General features: G+C 45.9%; 1 protein-coding gene across 1 annotated transcript in view; it reads left to right on the top strand.

Moving 5' to 3' along the window:
* Nucleotides 1-8,628: 8,628 nt before the first annotated feature.
* SNX3 (sorting nexin 3) overlaps nucleotides 8,629-21,497 on the top strand; it is a 34,187-nt gene continuing 21,318 nt past the window's right edge. The window contains exon 1 of the mRNA XM_084623662.1: nucleotides 8,629-8,969. Within this exon, the coding sequence (XP_084479788.1) occupies nucleotides 8,808-8,969 (162 nt within the window). The 5' untranslated portion in view covers nucleotides 8,629-8,807. The remainder of the gene's footprint in view (nucleotides 8,970-21,497) is intronic.

The raw sequence follows: 21,497 nt of genomic DNA, 5'->3' as shown, positions 1-21,497 counted from the left end.
CCCAATGGGGTCCAAACCCCAAATAAACCTGTTTACCCTGTATAAACTTTATACAGGGTAAACTCATAAATTGTTCGCCCGCTATAACACTGATAGAGAGATATGCACAGCTGTTTCCCCCCCCCCCCAAGTATTAAAACATACTCTGGGTTAATTAATAAGTAAGAAGTGATTTTATTAAATACAGAAAGTAGGATTTAAATGGCTCAAGTAGTAATAGGCAGAACAAAGTGAATTACCAAGCAAAATAAAATAAAACCCACAAGTCTATGTCTAATAAAACTGAATGCAGACAAAACCCCACCAGCTTCAGTAAGCTTCTTTTTACAGACTAATCTCCTTTTAGTCCAGGTCCAGCAATCACTCACACCCCCTGTAGCTACTGTCTTTTGTTCCAGTTTCTTTCAGGTATCCTTGGGGATGGAGAGGTTATCTCTTTAACCAGCCAAAGACAAAATGGAGGGGTCTCCCACTGGCTTAAATAGACTCTCTTGTGGGTGGAGACCCCCTCCTCTCTCCTATACAAAGTCCAGCTCCAAGATGGAGTTCTGGAGTCACCTGGGCAAGTCACATGTCCATGCATGACTCACAGTTTTTACAGGCAGAAGCCATTGCCCACATGGTATCTTGAATGTCTCCAGGAAGACTTCTTATGTGGATTGGAGCTTTCGAAGATGCATTGTTCCTTAAGTGCTTCTTAACTGGGCACTTAACTTTGCAAATTCCTTTCTCCAGGAACTGAGCAAATGCTCTACTAAGGTTATTTAGAAATCAAGCCAGTACACGGCCAATATTCATAACTTCAACTACAAAAATGATACAGGCATACAAATAGGAGGAATAGATTCAATAGAGCATAACCTTTACAGAGATATTTTACATGGCATATGTAGCATAAAACATATTCCAGTTATGTCGTTTATATACATTCATAAGCATATTTCCATAGAGCTTTATGGTGTGCACTGTCACATCCCTCTCTTTCATTGGGTCACGCAAGTCCATAATGTGGAAGCACAAAGAATCCCTGACTTCTGTTGCTTGGGTGCATCCAGCTTCAACCATGGTAGGTGCACTGTCTGACTGAGTGTACCGATTCAGGGGCCGCTCACTGTCATAGGTCTATTCAGGGGGAAATGGCTCACCTCTGGCTTCTCAAAGATTGCGAAGATGATACACGAGGCTTTTAGTTGCTCTATACTGTGTAAAAAAAATCAGCAGCATCAAGAATAGCACCCAAGCATGCAAGAAGGGGAAGAAATCATCTTAACATTCACCTCCCCCAGTTATCATAAGAAAAGTAGTGACTGGATCATAATGCTTAAACATGGATAGTTAGCACTGTTAAAGATTAAAGATTTAAGGCTTTTGATAAGTAATAAATAGTAAGAGTTTAGAGTAGGTATAGCTAGAAATCTAAAATGGAGGACTCAGACTGAATTGACCAGTAGGAGACTGGGGTGAAATAAAGTTCAGCAGGGTAAGGCTGAGTTCACTCCAAAATACCTGAAGGAAGAGGTCAGGAGCAGGCTCTTAACTAGGTTCAGCTCAAATGACAGATAAAGGTGATTGGCTAAGCAGGTATTGCCCCACTGGGGGATCTATGCTAATAGTTGGAATTGAGAAAGCAGCCAATCAGAGAAGGCCAAAAATCAAATACAAGGCAGAGAGATGGCAGGCTTGGGTGTGTGAGTGGAGAAGGAGAAACACAGAAAAACAGCACCAGAACCAGAACGAGCAGAAGGACCAGAGATGGTCCAGAGGGGTATAATTCCTCCTTAATCATAAGGAATGCATAATTATGATTGTAAATAAAGCTGGATGCCTGTGTCTGAATGAATTTTACCCCACCTATTCCATGATTTCCTGATCACCATTCTTAGAATGTTATTATTTAGTAATGTTCTTTAAGGTGTAATGTTACTTTATACATACGTATAGGGGATCTATGTGTTACATTGTAATAGGTTTAATATTATGTCACAGCATTGTATTAAGGCTTGATACCCGGGGTGGCCAACCGGTGGCTCCGGAGCCACATGCGGCTCTTCAGACGTTAATATGCGGCTCCTCGTCTAGGCCCCGACCCCGGGGCTGGAGCTACAGGCGCCAACTTTCCAATGTGCCGGGGGGTGCTCCCGGCTCTGCCACAGACCCTGCCCCCACTCCACCCCTTCCCATGCCCTCCCCTGAGCCTGCCATGCCCTTGCTCCTCCTCCTCCCCTCCAGAGCCTCCCTTACGCCACGAAACAGCAGATTGGGAGGTGTGGAGAGGGAGAGGGAGGTGCTGAAGAGCAGGACTGCTGGTGGGTGGGAGGCACTGGGAGCGGGGGAGGTGATGGGGGGCTGCTGATGTATTACTGTGGCTCTTTGGCAATGTACATTGGTAAATTCTGGCAGCTTCTCAGGCTCAGGTTGGCCACCCCTGCTTGATACATATATAAGGGATCACTCTGTACCATATCATGCAACACTGTATCTGCATGGTTTCTGTAGTCTATTGCAGTGGTCTCCAACCTAGGGTATGCGCACCCCAGGGGGTGCGCGAGATGATCCCAGGGGGTGTGCAGCAGCAGGAGTGCCGCTGGACGGCACTCTGCCGCTTTTTTCTTTGGCGGCAGCTCTGCACGTCCACGGCTGGTGTTCCCCTCCGGCAGCGCGTCTGCGGCTGGTCTTCCGGTCTTCTTCCGTCGGCAGCGCATCTGGTCTTCTGGTCTTCTTCCGTCAGCGGTATGTCTGCGGCAGGTCTTCCGATCTTCACCCTGGGGGCGTGTGAACCAAAAAGTTTGGAGACCACTGGTCTATTGTGTCACCGTAGTATATGATTTCTAAATGAAATGTAATTGTGTTATGCTATGTGTCATGTATTGCAGTGTATTCTATCTTGCTTATTAAGTGTATTGTAACTGATTATTTTCTTTAAAATAAGTTATTTTGTTTTTGAAGAATTACTCTTGAGCATCAATCCTTTGAGTGGAAGGCTGGATTCAGGTCCTCTCATGGGTTAACAGAACTAGTCTGTTCTGGGGAGTCTTCTGAGATGAGACACAAACTCCCTGGTAAAACCAGGGCAATTCCTCTAGGGTGGGCCACCTCCTGTTACCCATTGATGCAGACCAAATTGACAATTGCTTTACAGTTATAGGTAAGCCATTACTGGGGTGCCTTGGGTCCAAATTTTGGGGTAACAGAGCACAGCAAGCCACAGTAACGCAGACAACATTGATGACACTGCAATCCAAATGGGCCTGTAGACAGCTCCAATGGGATTTCAGTCTGCCAAAAGCACATTTAGCAACCATTCTATACCCACTGAGAGTGTAATTAAACCTTCTTTTGCCGGGGCCTCTGAAATCAGGGAATGGTTTCATAAGCCAAGGCAAAAATGGGTATGCAGGGTTCCCCAGAATAATGGTGGGGACAGTACCTCTCTTTATGACAATGTAATTTGGTGGGAATAGTGTCCATCCTGTCTGTGAATGTAGACTCCTGATCTGCAAAAAACCCTGGCATCATGAACTTTCCCAGTACAACCCACACGGACATTCATAAATCATCCTCTGTGGTCCACTAGGGCCCACATAACAATGGAGTAGTACCCTGTGTGGTTTATGTACTAATGCTCCTTGAGGTGAACAAACTATGGGCACATGAGTCCCATCAATGGCCCCAGCACAGTTTGTAAACCCCATTGCCATGACTTTACCCACAGTCAACTCTCAAACACCAAACTGCTTGGCAATGGACCTACAGAAGTCTGGGGTAGCCAACTTCCAGATGGTTACAGCAACCTGCTTCTGGACCAGTAAGGGTGACCTCATGTGTGTATCTTTATGCTAGGGGGTCGGGGCAAGCTGCTCACAAAGCTCCAGAAATGTAGTTTTTTTCATGCAAAATTTCTGAATACACTGCTAGTCATCCCAGGTCTGCATGACCATGTGATCCCACCAGTCTGCACTTGTGGCCCTGTGCCAAGAGCACAAGTCTAAGTAGGGGGCGTCAGTGGTTGTACTGAGTGTAACAGCAGCATTAACCAGTTTGAGTCTCTTCCTCCTCTGCCTCCTCCTGATCAATCATAAGCTGTATCAAGTGCCTTTGGTGGGTCAGAAAACACCGCCAAAACGTCCACCAATGCCTTACAGAAGCTCTGCCCGTTTCCTGACACAGGAGTGTAAGTGCAAGCAAGAGACGTTCTTCAAATGGCATCTCTGCCATGTTGCTGGTTCCAGTAGCTGGGAGCACACAGACCAAAATGACTGCTTGGCAGCATGTGTTGTCAGTTGTTCAAATTTCCTGTAATGTGCAATGTGGACAGTCCAGTTTTCCCACAGTGCATCACAGTCCAAAGGCTAGAGCAGCCACATTTCAGGTGGGTGCTAGAGAGTCTTGGATATGATTGGTTTGACTCGGGACTGCATACTACAGTGAAGACATTGGATCCCAGGTTAGAAAATTCTTAACATGTGGTTAACAATCAGTGCCAACAATCAAGCCCTGGGTTATCTAACCCAGGATCAGCTGACTCAAGTCCCTCTACCTCTGGGCTTACATTGCAGTGTAGACATACCCTAATGCAAATTGCTGGTGGCAGGAGTCATGGACTCTGGATGTTGCTTCCCTCTTGGTTTGCCAGAACATTGTTTTCAGGGTACAGTACAAGCATTACCTTGTTGGGAAGGGGGATTGATATGGTTATTCTGGTGTAGATAGTAGGGAGGAATTTCATTTGTTTCATGGTTGTAAAGATATGTTGGGGAGATATGTTGGATATATACAACATTATCTTCAGAGGCTAGCTGAGCATATACAATGATTCTTTTGTTCTGAGCCTGGGCAGATCTTTCTGAGTAATAAATGAGTAATAGAATTTAGTTATTATTTTAACTGTATTTATGACAGCTTTCATATATGTGGGCTATCAAATATTTTCCTAAATGCCTCAAGATTTTTGAAAGTTGCAATAAATCAGATGGAAGAAATAAGTATGATTACCTAATAGAAATCCTGAAAGCCAGGTTTAAGAACGTAAGAATGGTCATACTGGGTCAGACCAATGGTCTATTTAGCCCAGTATCCTGTCTTCTGATAGTGGCCAATGCTGGGTGCTTCAGAGGGAATGAACACAACAGGCAATCATCAAGTGATCCCTTGTCGTCCACTCCAAGCTTTTGGCATTCAGAGGCTTAGGGATATCCCGAGCATGGGGTTGCTGCCCTGACCATCTTGGCTAATAGCTAAGGCTACGTTTTAGTCATGGATATTTTTAGTAAAAGTTATGGACAGGTCACAGGCAGTAAACAAAAATTCATGGCCCATGACCTGTCCATGACTTGTACTATATACCCCTAACTATAGTGTTCTGGGGGGAGCGGCTCAGGGGTGCTGTGGGTGTTCTGAGAGGGGCAGCCCTGGGGCACCACAGGTGCTGGGGCGGCGGGCAGCAGTGTGCAGCCCGGGATCCTCACTGGTGCTGGCGGGGCTGGCAGGCTCCCTGCCTGGCTCCACACGGCTCCCCAGAAGTGGCAACATGTCCCTTGGCTCCTAGGCGGAGGCGTGACCAGGGAGGCTCCAGACACTGCCCCTACCCTGAGTGCCTGCTCCGCAGTTCCCATTGACTAGGAACCACAGCCAATGGGAGCTGGGGGGGCGGTGCCTGCAGGCAGAGGCAGCACGCAGAGCCGCCTGGCCGCACCTCCACCAAGGAGCTGAAGGAAGTACATGTTGCTGCTTCTAGGGAGCCCCCCAAGGTAAGTGCCACCCAGAGCCCTCCCCCACACACACCCCAACCCCCTGCCCCAGCCCTGAACCTCCTCCCACACCCTAACTCCTGCTGCTGCTGCTGCTGGGGGGTGGGAGGGGCATGATGGCCCAGCCAATGGAAGCTGCGGAGCTGGTGCTCAGGGTGGCACCTGCACCACAGGCATGGGCAGCACACAGAGTCCCCCATGTCACCTCAGGAAAGGAAGCAGAGATAAAGTTTCTTGACACCTTAAATGACTGCTTCTTGGAGCAGCTAGTCCTGGAACCCACAAGAGGAGAGGCAATTCTTGATTTAGTCCTAAGTGGAGCACGAGATCTGGTCCAAGAGGTGAATATAGCTGGACCCCTTGGTAATAGTGACCAAAATATAACATAATAAAATTTAGCATCCCTGTGGCGGGGAAAACACCACAGCAGCACAACACTGTAGCATTTAATTTCAGAAAGGGGAATGAGGGAAAATGAAAAATGAGGAAGCTAGTGAAACAAAACACAAAAATGAGGAAGCTAGTGAAACAAAAATTAAAAGGTACAGCGCCCAAAGTGAAATCACTGCAAGATGCATGGAAACTTTTTAAAGACACCGTAACAGAGGCTCAAGTTAAATGTATACCCCAAATTAAAAAACGTAGTAAGAGAAACTATGGTGACAAATCTGAGGAACTGTCCCAGATGGAGGTGTCATTAGAGGAGGTTTTGGAACAAATTGATAAACTAAATAGTAATAAGTCACCAGGAGCAGATGGTAGTCACCCAAGAGGTCTGAAGGAACTCAAATGTGAAACTGCAGAACTACTAACTGTAGTCTGTAACCTATAATTTAAATCCTACTTCTGTACCAAATGGCTGGAGGATAGCTAATGTGACGCCAATTTTTAAAAAGGGCTCCAGAGGTGATCCTGGCAATTACAGGCCAGTAAGCCTGACTTCAATACCAGGCAAACTAGTTGAAACTATAGTGAAGAACAAAATTGTCAGATTAGCATAATTTGTTGGGGAAGAGTCAACATGGCTTTTGTAAAGGGAAATCATGCCTCACCAATCTGCCAAAATTCTTTGAGGGGGTCAACAAGCATGTGGACAAGGGGGATCCAGTGGATATAGTGTACTTAAATTTTCAGAAAGCCTTTGACAAGGTCCCTCACCAAAGGCTCTTAAGAAACGTAAATTGTCATGGAATAAGGGGGAAGGTCCTCTCATGGATTGGTAGCTGGTTAAAAGATAGGAAAGAAAGGGTAGGAATATATGGTCAGCTTTCAGAATGGAGAGAGGCAAATAGTGGTGTTCCCCAGGGGTCTGTACTGGGTCCAGTCCTATTCAACATACTCAAAAATAATCTGGAAAAAGGGGTAAACAGTGAGGTGGCAAAATTTGCAGATGATACAAAACTACTCAAGATAGTTAAGTCCCAGGCAGACTGCAAAGAGCTACAAAAGGATCCCTCAAAACTGGGTGACTGGGCAACAAAATGGCAGATGAAATTCAATGTTGATAAATGCAAAGTAATGCACATTGGAGAACATAATCCCAACTATACATCTAAAATGATGAGGTCTAAGTTAGCTGTTACTACTCAAGAAAGAGATCTTGGAGTCACTGTGGATGAAAAACTCCATTCAATGTACAGAGGCAGTCAAAAAAGCGAACAAAATGTTGGGAATCATTAAGGGATAGATATTAAGACAGAAAATATCATATTGCCTCTACATAAATCCATAGTACATCCATATCTTGAATACTGCAAGCAGATGTGGTCACCTCATCTCAAAAAAGATATATTGGAATTGGAAAAGGTTCAGAAAAGGGCAACAAAAATTATTAGGGTTATGGAACGGCTTCCGTATGAGGAGAGATTAATAAAACTGGGACTTTTCACTTTGGAAAAGAGATGACTAAGGGGGGATATGATTGAGGTCTATAAAATCATGAATGGTGTTGAGAAAGTAAATAAGGAAATGTTATTTACTCCTTCTCATAAGACAAAAACTAGAGGTTACCAAATGAAATTAATAGGCAGCAGGTTTAATACAAACAAAAGGAAGTATTTCTTCACACAACACACAGTCAACCTGTGGAACTACTTGCCAGAGTCTGTTGTGAAGGCCAACACTATAACAGGGTTCAAAAAAGAACTAGATAAATTCATGGAGGATAGGTCCATCAGTGGCTATTAGCCAGGATGGCGTCCCTAGGCTCTGTTTGCCAGAAGCTGGGAATGGGCGACAGGGGACGGATCACTTGATTATTACCTGTTCTGTTCCTTCTCTCTGGGGTATGTGGCACCGGCCACTATTGGGAGGACAGGATACTGGGATAGATCGATGGACCTTTGGTCTGACCCAGTGTGGCCGTTCTTATGTTTGACGCTGCGCCTAGGAGCCAGCGGGACATACGAGTTGCTTCCAAAATCTGCACAGAGCCGGCCCCTGTAGCCAGCTGGACTTTTAGCAGTCTGGTCGGCAGTGCTGACCAGAGCCATCAGGGTCCCTTTTCAACCCAGGGTTCCAGTCCAAAACCGGATGCCTGGCAACCCTACCTATAAATGAGAAAGGAGGAGAAGTGACTGGGGAGCCTGCAACTCCCCCTCCCTCACAAATGCAGAGACTATGAACTCAATCCTAGGGCGAGGGAAGTTCCTGGCAGTTTCCCCATAACTATTATTAGGCCCCAAGTACTGATCTGGGCCTGCCCCATGTAGCTTTCCATTTCCTTCTGCGTGCGGGCCCATGAAGACAATTTTTTTCAAAGACCTGCCTGTTGCGCCCCTTCCCGGTGCAGTATGAGAGTTGTAGTTTTCTCGTCCCTGCCCGTGCTAGCTCTGAGCGAGTTCGGCGGCAGGGAAAGGACTACAAGTCCCGGGATTCCCTGCGCGGCTGTTGGGCGCATCCGCTCGTGCCGGGCGGCGGCCGGGTCGCTGCGCGTTGCTGGGGAGTCAGCTGTTTGCCGGAGAATAAGAGGGCGAGTGGGGTTAGCTTGCTACGTTCCTGCTGTCTCTGCGCGGCTGTCTGCGAGGGAGGGGCGGGGACCCGGCGCGGGCGGGCAGGGAAATGGCCGAGACCATCGCGGACACCAGGCGGCTCATGAGCAAACCGCAGAATCTGAACGACGCCTACGGGCCTCCCAGCAACTTCCTCGAGATCGACGTGAGCAACCCGCAGACCGTGGGGGTCGGCCGGGGCCGCTTCACCACCTACGAGATCAGGGTCAAGGTGAGGGGGGAGGGTCGGTGTCCTGGGGCTGCCAGCGAGCGAGCGGGGGTCCTGGTGCTGCCGCCCGGTGGACCACCAGGGTTGTGTCTCCCCTCCCCCGCCGCGTGGGTGAGGTAGCGTCTTCTCTGCTCCCTCCCACTCCAGGCTGGGACCTTCTCCCCAGCCCCTCTGGGCTGTAACCGTGACACGGCGGGGGGCTGGGCCGTGCTGGGGCCGCGGATCCCCCCCGCGGGTAGCGCCGTCTCTCACATTCCCCATCTTGCGGCTGGGAGGGCCCGTGCTGGCGGGCCTAGGGCCCGGCTACGAGCCCCGCCTGAGCAGCTGAGGTGATGCCGCCCCTGTTCCACGGTGTTCGCACCAGGTGTTAAAACTCCGCCTAACCTGTAGTGTAAACCTGCCGTAAGGGGGACACTTGACTCTCCTTTCCCGCCCACTCCACTTTTGTGAGGGTGGCACTGAGAGACCAGAGTGGGGCTTGACTCCAATGTGAGCCAGTCTGCCTTGGAGGACTAGGGGAAAGCTTGATGAGGGCCTTTGTATGGTTTAGCTTATCTAACTCTCCTGCTAGTTGGTGTGTGCCCTAGAGAGGTCTTATTTATGTTTGTGACAACTTGGCAGTGTTGTTGCTGTGGTGGCCTTGGGATATGTGGGGGATGGAATATCTTTTATTGGACCAACTTCTGTTGGTGAGAGAGACGCTTTTGAGGTTCCCTAGAGCTCTTCAGCTCTGTGTCGCTCCAATGTGTGTAGTTCTCCTCAACAGAAGTTAGTCCAATAAACAATATTACTTCACCCACTTTGTCTCTTTAGTGAGAAGTGACAGGTTCACTTTAAGGAAGATGTGCAAAACATAAAATCACATTTTTATTTTTAAATAAGCAGCTTCTGCTATGTATTTGGGTGTCTGTCAACAGTTTCTCAGGCTATTGAAACTGGAGCTCAGGCCTTAAGTAATCTTCCTGGCTAACATATGCGTATGGATATCTTGTAGGCATCTGTTTGCCAGGGTGGATAGTAATGACTGAATATATTTTATTGGTGTAATGGGGCTCAGCTAATAGAAGCATGGGAATTTATTTTAGATTATAAACTATTCCTGAGAGGCATATGAAAGCTGTGTGATAATGGATCCCATCCTTATGCAGAGCAAAGGAGCTAACCTTTTTATTGGGGGGGGGGGGGAAGAGTCTGAGCTGGATACAGGCTTATTGATGGAAATAAAATACTGTAAATAAAACTGCAACTGGCTTTTTTGCTCTTGACTAAGACAATGAGGAGAATTTATAAATAAAAAAATGTTGTCTTGTGTCAAAGTTCCTTCCCCACTCTGAACTCTAGGGTACAGATGTGGGGACCTGCATGAAAGACCCCCTAAGCTTATTCTTACCAATTTAGGTTAAAAACTTCCCCAAGGTACAAACTTTGCCTTGTCCTTGAACCCTATGCTGCCACCACCAAGTGTGTTAAACAAAGAACAGGGAAAGAGCCCACTTGGAGACGTCTTCCCGCAAACTACCCTCCCAAGCCCTACACCCCCTTTCCTCATCAATTTGTACAGGTGAACACCGACCCAAACCCTTGGATCTTAAGAACAATGAAAAACAATCAGGTTCTTAGAAGAAGAATTTTAATTAAAGAAAAGGTAAATACCTTACACGGTAATCAGATTCAGAACATAGAGAACCCTCTAGGCAATACCTTAAGTTACAAAAAGAGACAAAAGCAGGAATATACATTCCATTCAGCAGAGTTTATTTTACTAGCCATTAAACAAAAGGAAATATAATGCATTTCTAGCTAGATTACTTACTAACTAACAGAAGTTCTGAGACTGCATTCCTGATCTGTTACCCTTTGTTCTCTCCCCCCCCGCCCCCTCCCCCCTCGATTTGAAAGTATCTTGTCCCCTCGTTGGTCATTTTGGTCAGGTGCCAGCGAGGTTATCTTAGCTTCTTAACCCTTTACAGGTGAAAGGGTTTTGCCTCTGGCCAGGAGGGATTTTATAGCACTGTATACAGACAGGTGGTTACCCTTCCCTTTATTTTTATGACCTCTTGTAAAGTGTTAATGTAGGTGGGTGCTATTTAGATTTTTGTTGCTGCTGTAGTACAGGGGTGGGCAAACTGCGGCCAGGGGCCGCATCCAACCCTCGAGCTCCTGCTGGGATCTGGGGTCTGGGACTTGCCCTGCTCTGGTGCTCTAGCCGAGGAGTGGGGTCTGGGGCTTTCCCCACTCTGTGCGGCTCCCGGAAGCAGTGGCATGTCCCTTCTCCGGCTCCTATGCATAGGGGTAGCCATGGGGCTCCATGTGCTGTCCCCACCTCAAGTGCTGTCCTTGCAGCTCCCGCTGGCCGGGAACCGTGGCCAATGGGAGCTGCAGGGGTGGCGTCTGCAGACAGGGCAGTGTGCAGAGCTACCTGGCCGCACCTCCACGTAGGAGCCGGAGAGGGGACATGCTGCTGCTGCTTCTGGGAGCTGCTTGAGGTAAGCACCACCTGGAGCCCACACCCTGAGACCCTCCCATACCCCAACACCTTGCCCTGATCCCCCTCCTGCCTCCAAACTCCTCAGTCCCAACCTGGAGTACTCTCCCACACCCTCAACTCCTCATTTCTGGCCCCACCCCAGAACCCACACCCCCAGCCAGAGCCCTCATCCCCTCCTGCACCCCAACCTCCAATTTTGTGAGCATTCATGGCCTGCCATACAATTTCCATACCCAGATATGGACCTCTGGCCAAAAAGTTTGCCAATCCCTGCTCTAGTAAATGGAGCAATTGTATTGCACAGTAATAATGTAATATCAAACTGAAGTATATTACCAAACCAAGTGTCTAAAAGTGTCTCTGCTTGTACTGTCAAAATAATGGGCTGAAGTAAACTTGCATGATGTAATGTTCTTAATCTTCTGAATTACTTATTAACAAATCCCACGCAGAAATATGCTAACTGAAAATGGTGCCAACCTTGACATATGAGCAAAATATTGAATCTTGAACTTAAATTGCAAGTTAAATGTATCTTTAATGATGAATGGTGTGTATAAAACAGGGTAGGGAGAAATAGAATTTGATACTTCAGTTATCTAGTGTGTATTCTGCATGTCTACTACACTCTCTAAATAATTGGATTTTAATGGTCTTGGAGCCTAAATTCTGAAATGCCTATGAGTTTGGATGTATCTCGTTACTTTTTTCTATGAAATACCCTCCTCACTCCCTTTGACTCAGAACTATTATGTTAAAACATTGGTCTCACTTGACTTGGATTGGCTAACATAGACACTTGTGGTAAAATCCTGGCACTAGTGAAGTTGTTGTGAGGCAGATTTTGCCTACAATATTGATGTAGTGCAAGACTTAGAAAAACTTACTAGCTGGATGCCTAAAATTATTTACAGGAGGGGTGGATTGAGTCCCACTACCAAGGCCCAGGGGCAGTGTTCTCCTAAACCCAGCCTTCTGCTGGTTTTGGTGGAGAGGGAAAGGGAGAATGCTGGGATTTTTACTGGAGTGTTGTTGCTAGACTGCTTTTTGGGCTCAGTTGCTTATAACTGTTCCTGAGTAGTAAATGGCTAGTATGTCATGTGGAGCTCTACCCCCTTCTAGATGCTGGGTGGTAAAAGTAGCCTTGTCTAGTGTCTCCCCTCCATAGCCTCCTGTCTACTGTTAGGGAGGTGGAGGAATAAACCTGTGCTACTATACTCCTCCCCAGTCTTTTTTTTCTTTCCTGCCCCTGGGGTGGGAGAGAGATCCTCTCTTGTGAATAACTCCAGGCTGCTGCTTGAAGCTGTTCTTGATGGCTTCACTAAGACCCACAGGGATATAATTAGTAGAAGTGAAACTAACCATTTCTCTCAATTTTACTCAGCTGCTGTTTGGGTAAACAGCAGTGGTGGCACTGGAGTTGCCAGTCTCTAGACAGAAGAAGATAACATTGTCAACCTTGCAAGTGTTAAATGCATGTAAACTATCTTCATGAACAATGACTAGAAACTTTCAATGAAAGCTTTATCTATGCAGAAGCTGATGGCTTAATTCTCTGTATGCATACAAGAGAGCTTGCTGCCAGTCAGCAGATGAGACCTGATATAGTAGTTTGTGAGTTTTTAAAGCTTATCTACAGTAGGCCCCTCTTAGAGTTTGGAATCCAAGGTTAAAATTACTCCTAAACTACCTTTTATCTGAGAGCTTGGAAGCCTTGGTTGGCAGGGTTTGATATGACTACTTGGTTCTACACAAGTTTGTCCTCGTTTTAAAATGCTTCTCACTTAGTTAGCTAAAAAGTTGGTGGCTGAATTTCAGTTGGAAGGATCAAGTTATTTCTAGCAAGCTTAAACTTCTGATACTTAAAAGCCACTATGCATTAATAACCCCACTTGCCAATATTAACTTCAAGTGTTTCTTAAAGCCTAGAATAAATTCCTCCAGCATCTACAGATTTTAAAAAAGAAACTGTCTGCAAACACTTGTCAGCTAACAGTTTTATTTGTAAGTTCTCATTCATGCTTTTTTGTGACTAGACAACTCCATAATAGTCTTACTCTATCCACTTTCCACTTTTAACATTTCAGTTGCTCTGACCATGACATTGGAGGCGAATAAGTGGTAGAATTTCATATTTGTTATATTCTTGCAGCACTTCAGTCTTTCCCCCCCCCCCTCTCTGAAATCCAAACAGGAAAATAATTGTGAATATATCTGAAGCACATCTTTAATGAATGTGCTTATATGATGTATACAGCTAGGTGAGTATTTTAGCTTTGAATTTGTAAATGCTTAACCAATGGCTCAGGATGAATAGTACCACTTGATGTTGAGTAAAATATTTAAAAGGGCATAGGTCCCATTGTCAATTGATTTAAGCACTTAAGGTGGATAATAATCTGTACTTTTTTCTAAAAAAGCCTATGCTTTAAAAAAACAAAAAACAAAACCTATTGGAAATTGACCACCTATAGTATGGTCTAAACCAGTGGTTCTCAAACCTTTGTACTGGTGACACCTTTCAAATAGCAAGCCTCTGAGTGTGACACCCCTCCCCCCATTATAAATTAAACACACTTTTTTTATATATTTAACACCGTTATAAATGCTGGATGCAAAGTGGGGTTTGGGGTGGAGGCTGACAGCTCGTGACCCCCTGAGGGGTCCAGACCACCAGTTTGAGAACCCCTAGTCTAAATGTATTGAGACAATGTTTCAGCTTCCAGTACTTCCATTTTTGCAAATGACTTAGGCAAGAAAAATTTACATTGTATACTTTATGCCAGGAGGATTAAATATGTTGGTACATGTAATATGCCAATAGTTTGAACAATATTTATGGAGATCTGCTCTATGAAATATAGAATTGTAATGTAACTGAGTTCTTTCATAACTAAGCAGTAGTGTTGTCTAGCCTTTATAGTAAAGTACAGATTCTCTGCAAGAGATTGTATCAGAGAAATAGAGAACTCAGCTATGCTTGTACAAGGAATGTTTCATGCTGTAAGGGTATGTCTACACTATGAAATTAGGTCGAATTTATAGAAGTTGGTTTTGTAGAAAGCGTTTTTATACAGTTGATTATGCGTGTCCCCACACAAATGCTCTAAGTGCATGTAGTCGGCGGAGTGTGTCCACAGTACCGAGGCAACCGTCGACTTCCGGAGCGTTGCATGGTGGGTAGCTATCCCACAGTTCCCGCAGTCTCCGCTGCCCATTTGAATTCTGGGTAGAAATCCCAGTGCCTGATGGGGCTAAAACATTGTTGCGGGTGGTTCTGGGTACATATCGTCAGGCCCCCCTTCCCTCCCTCCTTCTGTGAAAGCAAGGACAGACAATCGTTTTGCGCCTTTTTTCTTGAGTTACCTGTGCAGACGCCATACCACGGCAAGCCTGGAGCCTGCTCAGCTAACTGTCACCGTATGTCTCTTGGGTGCTGGCAGACACGGTACTGCATTGCTACACAGCAGCAGTTTATTGCCTTTTGGCAGCAGAAAGTGCAGTATGACTGGTAGCCATCATCGACATAGTCCTGGGTGCTCTTTTAACCGACCTCGATGAGGTCGGGGTGCCTGGGCAAACATGGGAGTGACTCGGCCAGGTCATTTCCCTTTTAAGTTTTGTGTCATGGCAATTGAGTCCAACGGGCAGTGCACTGTCTTTTAATCAGCAGCCAGCAGAAGATGATGGCCAGCAGTCATACTGTACCGTCTTCTGCCGAGCACGCAGGAGATGACGATGTACTGCACAGTCTGCTGCCAGCAAGATGTATAAAGATGGATGAAGTGGCTCAAAACAAGAAATAGACCAGATTTGTTTTGTATTCATTTTCTCCTCCCTCCCTCTGTGAAATCAACAGCCTGCTAAACCCAGTTTTGAGTTCTATCCTTGAGGAGACCATTCAGGTTCTCGCAAAGCAACCCCTTTTGTTGATTTTAATTCCCTTTAAGCCAACCCTGTAAGCCATGTCGTCAGTCTCCCCTCCCTCCATCAGGGCAACAGCAGACAATCATTCTGTGCCTTTTCTGTGCAGACGCCATACCACGGCAAGCATGGAGCCCGCTCAGATCACTTTGGCGATTAGGAGCACATTCAACACCACACACATTATCCAGCAGTATATGCAGCACCAGAACCTGGCAAAGCGAAACCAGGTGAGTAGGTGATGTCAGCGCAGTGACGAGAGTGATGAGGACATGGACACAGACTTCTCTCAAAGCACAGGCCCTAAGAATGTGGGCATCATGGTGCTAATGGGGCAGGTTCATGCGGTGGAACGCCGATTCTGGGCTCGGGAAACAAGCACAGACTGATGGGACCACACAGTGTTGCAGGTGTGGGATGATTCCCAGTGACTGCAAAACTTTCACATGCGTAAGGGCACTTTGATGGAACTTTGACTTGCTTTCCCCTGCCCTGAGGCACAAGAATACCAAGATGAGAGCAGCCCTCACAATTGAGAAGCAAGTGGCAATAGCCCAGTGCAAGCTTGCAATGCCAGACAGCTACCAGTCAGTAGGGAATCAATTTGGAGTGGGCAAATCTACTGTGGGGGCTGCTGTGATGCAAGTAGCCAAAGCAATCCAAGATCTGCAGATACCAAGGGTAGTGACCCTGGGAAATGTGCAGGTCATAGTGGATGGCTTTGCTGCAATGGCATTCCCTAACTGTGGTGGGGCCATAGACGGAATCCATATCCCTGTCTTGGCACCGGAGCACCAAGCTGGCGAGTACATAAACCACAAGGGGTACTTTTCAATGGTGCTCCAAGCACTGGTGGATCACAAGGGATGTTTCACCATAATCAGTGTGGGATGGCTGGGAAAGGTACATGACGCTCACATCTTCAGGAACTCTGGTCTGTTTCAAAAGCTGCAGGAAGGGACTTTATTCCCAGACCAGAAAATAATTGTGAATGGTGATAGAAATGTTCATTTGGACATTTAAAAGCACGCTGGTGCAGTTTACTGACTCAGACCTCAGTGAAACCAATATTACCACTGTTGTTACTGCTCGCTGTGTGCTCCACAATATCTGTGAGAGTAAGGGGGAGACGTTTATGGCAGGGTGGGAGGTTGAGGCAAATCGCCTGGCTGCTGGTTACGCACAGCCAGACACCAGAGCAGTTAGAGCACAGGAGGGTGCGGTGCACATCAGAGAAGCTTTGAAAACCAGTTTCATGACTGGCCAGGCTACGGTGTGAAAGTTCTGTGTTTCTCCTTGATGGAAACCCCCCCCACCCCTTGGTTTACTCTACTTCCCTGTAAGCTAACCACCCTCCCCTCCTCCCTTCGATCACCGCTTGCAGAGGCAATAAAGTAATTGTTGCTTCACATTCATGCATTCTTCATTAATTCATCACACAAATAGGGGGGTAACTACCAAGGTAGCCCAGGAGGGGTGGTGGAGGAGGGAAGGACAAGGCCACATAGCACTTTAAAAGTTATTGAATGCCAGCCTTCTGTTGCTTGGGCAATCCTCTGGGGTGGAGTGGCTGAGTGGCCAGAAGTGCCCCCCCACCGCGTTCTTGGGCTTCTGGGTGTGGAGGCTATGGAACTTGGGGAAGAGGGCGGTTGGTTACACAGGGGCTGTAGCGGTGGTCTGTGCTCAACCATACGCTGGAGCATATTAGTTTGATTCCCTCAGCAACCTCAGCATTGAATCCTGCCTCCTCTCATCACGCTGCCACCACCTTTCAGCTTCAGCCCGCCACTTACTCTCTTCAGCCCGCCTCTCCTCCCGGTCATTTTGTGCTTTCCTGCACTCTGACATTGTCTGCCTCCACGCATTCGTCTGTGCTCTCAGTGTGGGAGGACAGCATGAGCTCAGAGAACATTTCATCGCGAGTGTGGGTTTTTTTTTTTTTTTTTTTGCCTTCTGATCTTCGCTAGCCTCTGGGAAGAAGAAGCTCCTGTGATCCTTGAAACACATGCAGCTGGTGGAGGGGGGAAAAAAGGGGACAGTGCTATTTAAGACACATTTTATAGAACAATGGGTATGCTCTTTCATGGTAAACCTTGCTGTTAACATTACATACATAGCACATGTGCTTTTGTTCCAAGGTCGCATTTTGCCTCCCCCACCGCGTGGCTAGTCCCTCCACTCTCCCCATGGCTAACAGCAGGGAACATTTCTGTTCAGCCGTAGGCAAATAGCCCAGCAGGAACAGGCACCTCTGAATGTCCCCTTAAGAAAAGCACCCTATTTCAACCAGGTGACCATGAATGATATCACTCTCCTGAGGATAACAGAGATAAAGAACGGATGTTGTTTGAACGCCAGCAAACATACACTGCAATGCTTTGTTCTACAGTGATTCCCGAGTACCTGCTACTGGCCTAGAGTGGTAAAGCGTCCTACCATGGAGGGCGCAATAAGGCTGCCCTCCAGAAACCTTTTGCAAAGGCTTTGGGAGTACATCCAGGAGAGCCACGAATGCCAGGGCAAATTAATCCTTAAACATGCTTGCTTTTTAAACCATGTATAGTATTTTAAAAGGTACACTCACCAGAGGTCCCTTCTCTGCCTGGCGGGTCCAGGAGGCAACCTTGGGTGGGTTCGGGGGGTACTGGCTCCAGGTCCAGGGTGAGAAACAGTTCCTGGCTGTCGGGGGGGGGGGGGGGAGACCGGTTTCTCCGCTTGCTTGCTGTGAGCTATCTACAACCTCCTCATCATCATTATCTTCTTTGTCCCCAAAACCTGCTTCCGTATTGCCTCCATCTCCATTGAAGGAGTCAAACAACACGGCTGGGGTAGTGGTGGCTGAACCCCCTAAAATGGCATGCAGCTAATCATAGAAGTGGCATGTTTTGGACTCTGAGCTGGAGCAGCTGTTCACCTCTCTGGTAGGCTTGCCTCAGCACCTTAAGTTTCATGCGGCACTGGTTCGGGTCCCTGTTATGGCCTCTGTCCTTCATGCCCTGGGAGATTTTGACAAATATTTTGGCATTTCGAAAACTGGAATGTAATTCTGATAGCATGGATTCCTCTCCCCATACAGCGATTAGATCCAGTACCTCCCATTCAGTCCATGCTGGACCTCTTTTTTGCGATTCTGGGACTCCATCATGGTCACCTATGCTGATGAGCTCTGCATGGTCACCTGCAGCTTGCCACACTGACCAAACAGGAAATTGAAATTCAGAAGTTCGTGGGCCTTTTCCTGTCTACCTGGCCAGTGCATCTGAGTTGAGCGCACTGTCCAGAGCGGTCACAATGGAGCACTCTGGGTTAGCTTACGGAGGCCAATACCATCTAATTGTGTCCACAGTACCCCAAATTTGACCCAGCAAGGCCGATTTCAGTGGTAATCTCCTTGTCGGGGGTGGAGGAAAGAAATCAATTTTAAGAGCCCTTTAAGTCGAAAGAAAGGGCTTTGTCGTGTGGACAGGTGCAGGGTTAAATAGATTTAACGCTGCTAAATTCGACCAGCTCCTAGTGTAGACCAGGGCTAAGAATGTTGGCTTTAATTCTAGTTAAGTTCCTCCTTTTTTAGTGTGTGTGAGAAAGGGGAGAGGGGGACAATGAGCTGCTGTGGTGGTGGTTTATCCTTTGTAGGCTTTTCAAAAACACTGATTAGCACAGGAGGAACAAATTTGGTACCTGTTTTTTGAAATTGTGTGTGTGACTTTTTATTGAAAGTTTTACAACTTTACTTATAATACAACTGCATTCACAACTCTCTCCTAGACTTGTTAGAAACATACTGTTGAAGGGCAAGTGCAGAACTGGAAATACATTATAGGATACTAGCTTAGGAGACATAATTAGAATGTCAACTTCTGAAAGGGGAAGTGGTTTAAGAAATAGTAACTCCTTGTTTCAGGACAATGGGAAGGAGACCAAATATGCCCATCCATTCATTTCTAAATGGTTTGAGTATGAAGTCTTAATTTAGATATTTTCCTAATGACTACCTGCACTAAAAATTAGGATTATTGAAGTGTTGTCCACATTCATCATAATATAAAATCTAGGAATTCCAAACCTTTAGTCGAATCACATTTCTTCAATGCCCTTCTATGTGCTCTATCATTATATTGATTCTGAACACTCTGATTTGGTTTACACCAATTAATGCAGGTCTTAGTGGTGTTTTGTGTTCATATAAATACTTCTACTTTGTATGTAAAATGCAGTTTTCTACTCATAATGTTCTGTGCCATACTGATTAGAACTTAGTAAAATTAATCATTGTTACATTTGCTAGGGCAAGTAGGCCTGTGATAGCAGAATATTTCAGATCTCTCCTTATTTTAGAGGAGGCTTGCCAAAAACATTCTTGTCAGCTCAAATTTCATACTGTCATATTTATCTTATAGAAAATAAGGAAGCCTTATAATATCAGATGTCCTAGCTAGGACTGCAGCAGTGTCACAATGTAGGGTAGGGAAATGTCATGGATACCATGATTTTCCCGTTTGTCCACATCTTGTCCATGATTTCAGTACTCACCTTGCAGGCTGGGCCTCGCTCACCACTCTTGGCATTGCCACCTGGCATATGGGTTCACGGCACCGTTCACACAGATTCAGCCTGGCCATTGACCAGCCAGGTCAACTTTGAGTGAGTGGTGCTGCAACCACTTGTGCCAGGTCACAATGACCAGAGTAGTGAGCCAGGCCCAGCCTCATAGGATGGGAGCTGCAGGAGCTGCCCCAAAGGGTAAGTATGGGGGCAAGCTAGCTCTCCTTCCCCTTTCTGCTCTCCTTTCTCTTCTCCTCCCCCCCCCCCCCCCACACACACACTGTCCCTGTGTCTCATTGTCACTTGTAGCAAAAAACAAAACCCATGACTTCTTCTAAACTTACTAGGACTGCTCCATGATTTTGGTGTGTGGGGGTGTGGTTTTTGTATATTTTTATACCAGGACAAGTCTGCACCCCTACTCAGCCTTATCAAAACTTGACTTGATATTATTAACTGCTTTATTTTAAGGGAAAGCAAAACTTAATCGTAAAGGAATCAATTTCTCTGAACTAAGTGACCATTGTAGCATCAGAGAACCCTATACTTGCACGAAGCAACTTTGTGCCTCTATCTGGCCATTTGAAAGACTTACAATGATTAAGATTCCTTGATATCAATCTTCAGGAGTTACTTACACAACCGTTTAGACACAAAGTACCTGTAATGCAATCCTAACTGCACAGTTGAAGATTAGCCTAGCATGGGAGAATATTCAAATGGCATAGAACTGGTACTTCCATCTCTGGGCCCTCTCTGATGTAGAGAGGAATGTCCTACACATTCCAGGTTATGTTGTTACAAGGTAGAGCAGTAGAGAGCAGCCTCAAGACTGCTCTAAACTATGTTGGTGACCAAGATAATGAAAAAACTGATTCCAGGATTAAAGAACTGTAAACAACTGCTTTTTGGGTCTCCAGCACTTAAGCCCTAAGTGAACAACCTACTGGAAAATATACCTAATCGGTGCCAAAGAATTCATTCCATAGCTGATACAAAAATATGTAAAATCCCAGGATATTTATGAAATAACAAACTGATTATCACTTTAATCTAGAGTGATCGATTTATGTTCAAGTCAGTCAGTTGGCTGGCTAAGATGTTTTTCTTAGTGTGAAGGGAATCTTTTTTTAGAATTTTTAAAAACTAAGTGTTTATGAACACCAAGTAACTTCTTTTTTACACTAATATAGTTTTCCCTAACTTTAGTTAGGAATCTGAGTGTATGAAATGTTCAGCTATGTTTGTAGGCTTATCTTGAATTCAGTAAAGGCATATGAAAATTTCTAGTCTGACTGGCATAAAACATTGTATAGTTCATAACCTGCAACCAGGTGCTCTAGGTTCATATTTAACAGCAATGGACAGCTGTGTGAAAGCAGATATTGTTTGATCATTTATTGAGAATAAAGCATGTCTTGGTTTAGACTGCTGGAGATGCAAAACTGCTGCTCCCTGGTGACATAAGTAGTAATGATGTCCTTCCAGTCTTTAGATCTCCTGAAAGCTCTTGCTATCTCAATTTATATTTGCCTCGTGTAATTGTGCATTGGTGACAATTGGATATTTTAGAGGAA

This window comes from Lepidochelys olivacea, assembly GCF_965140295.1.
Source record: "Lepidochelys olivacea isolate rLepOli2 genome assembly, chromosome: 3".
Taxonomy (NCBI): Eukaryota; Metazoa; Chordata; order Testudines; family Cheloniidae; genus Lepidochelys; species Lepidochelys olivacea.
The sequence above is the reverse complement of the archived record's forward strand: the minus strand, read 5'-3'. Positions and strand labels throughout refer to the sequence as shown.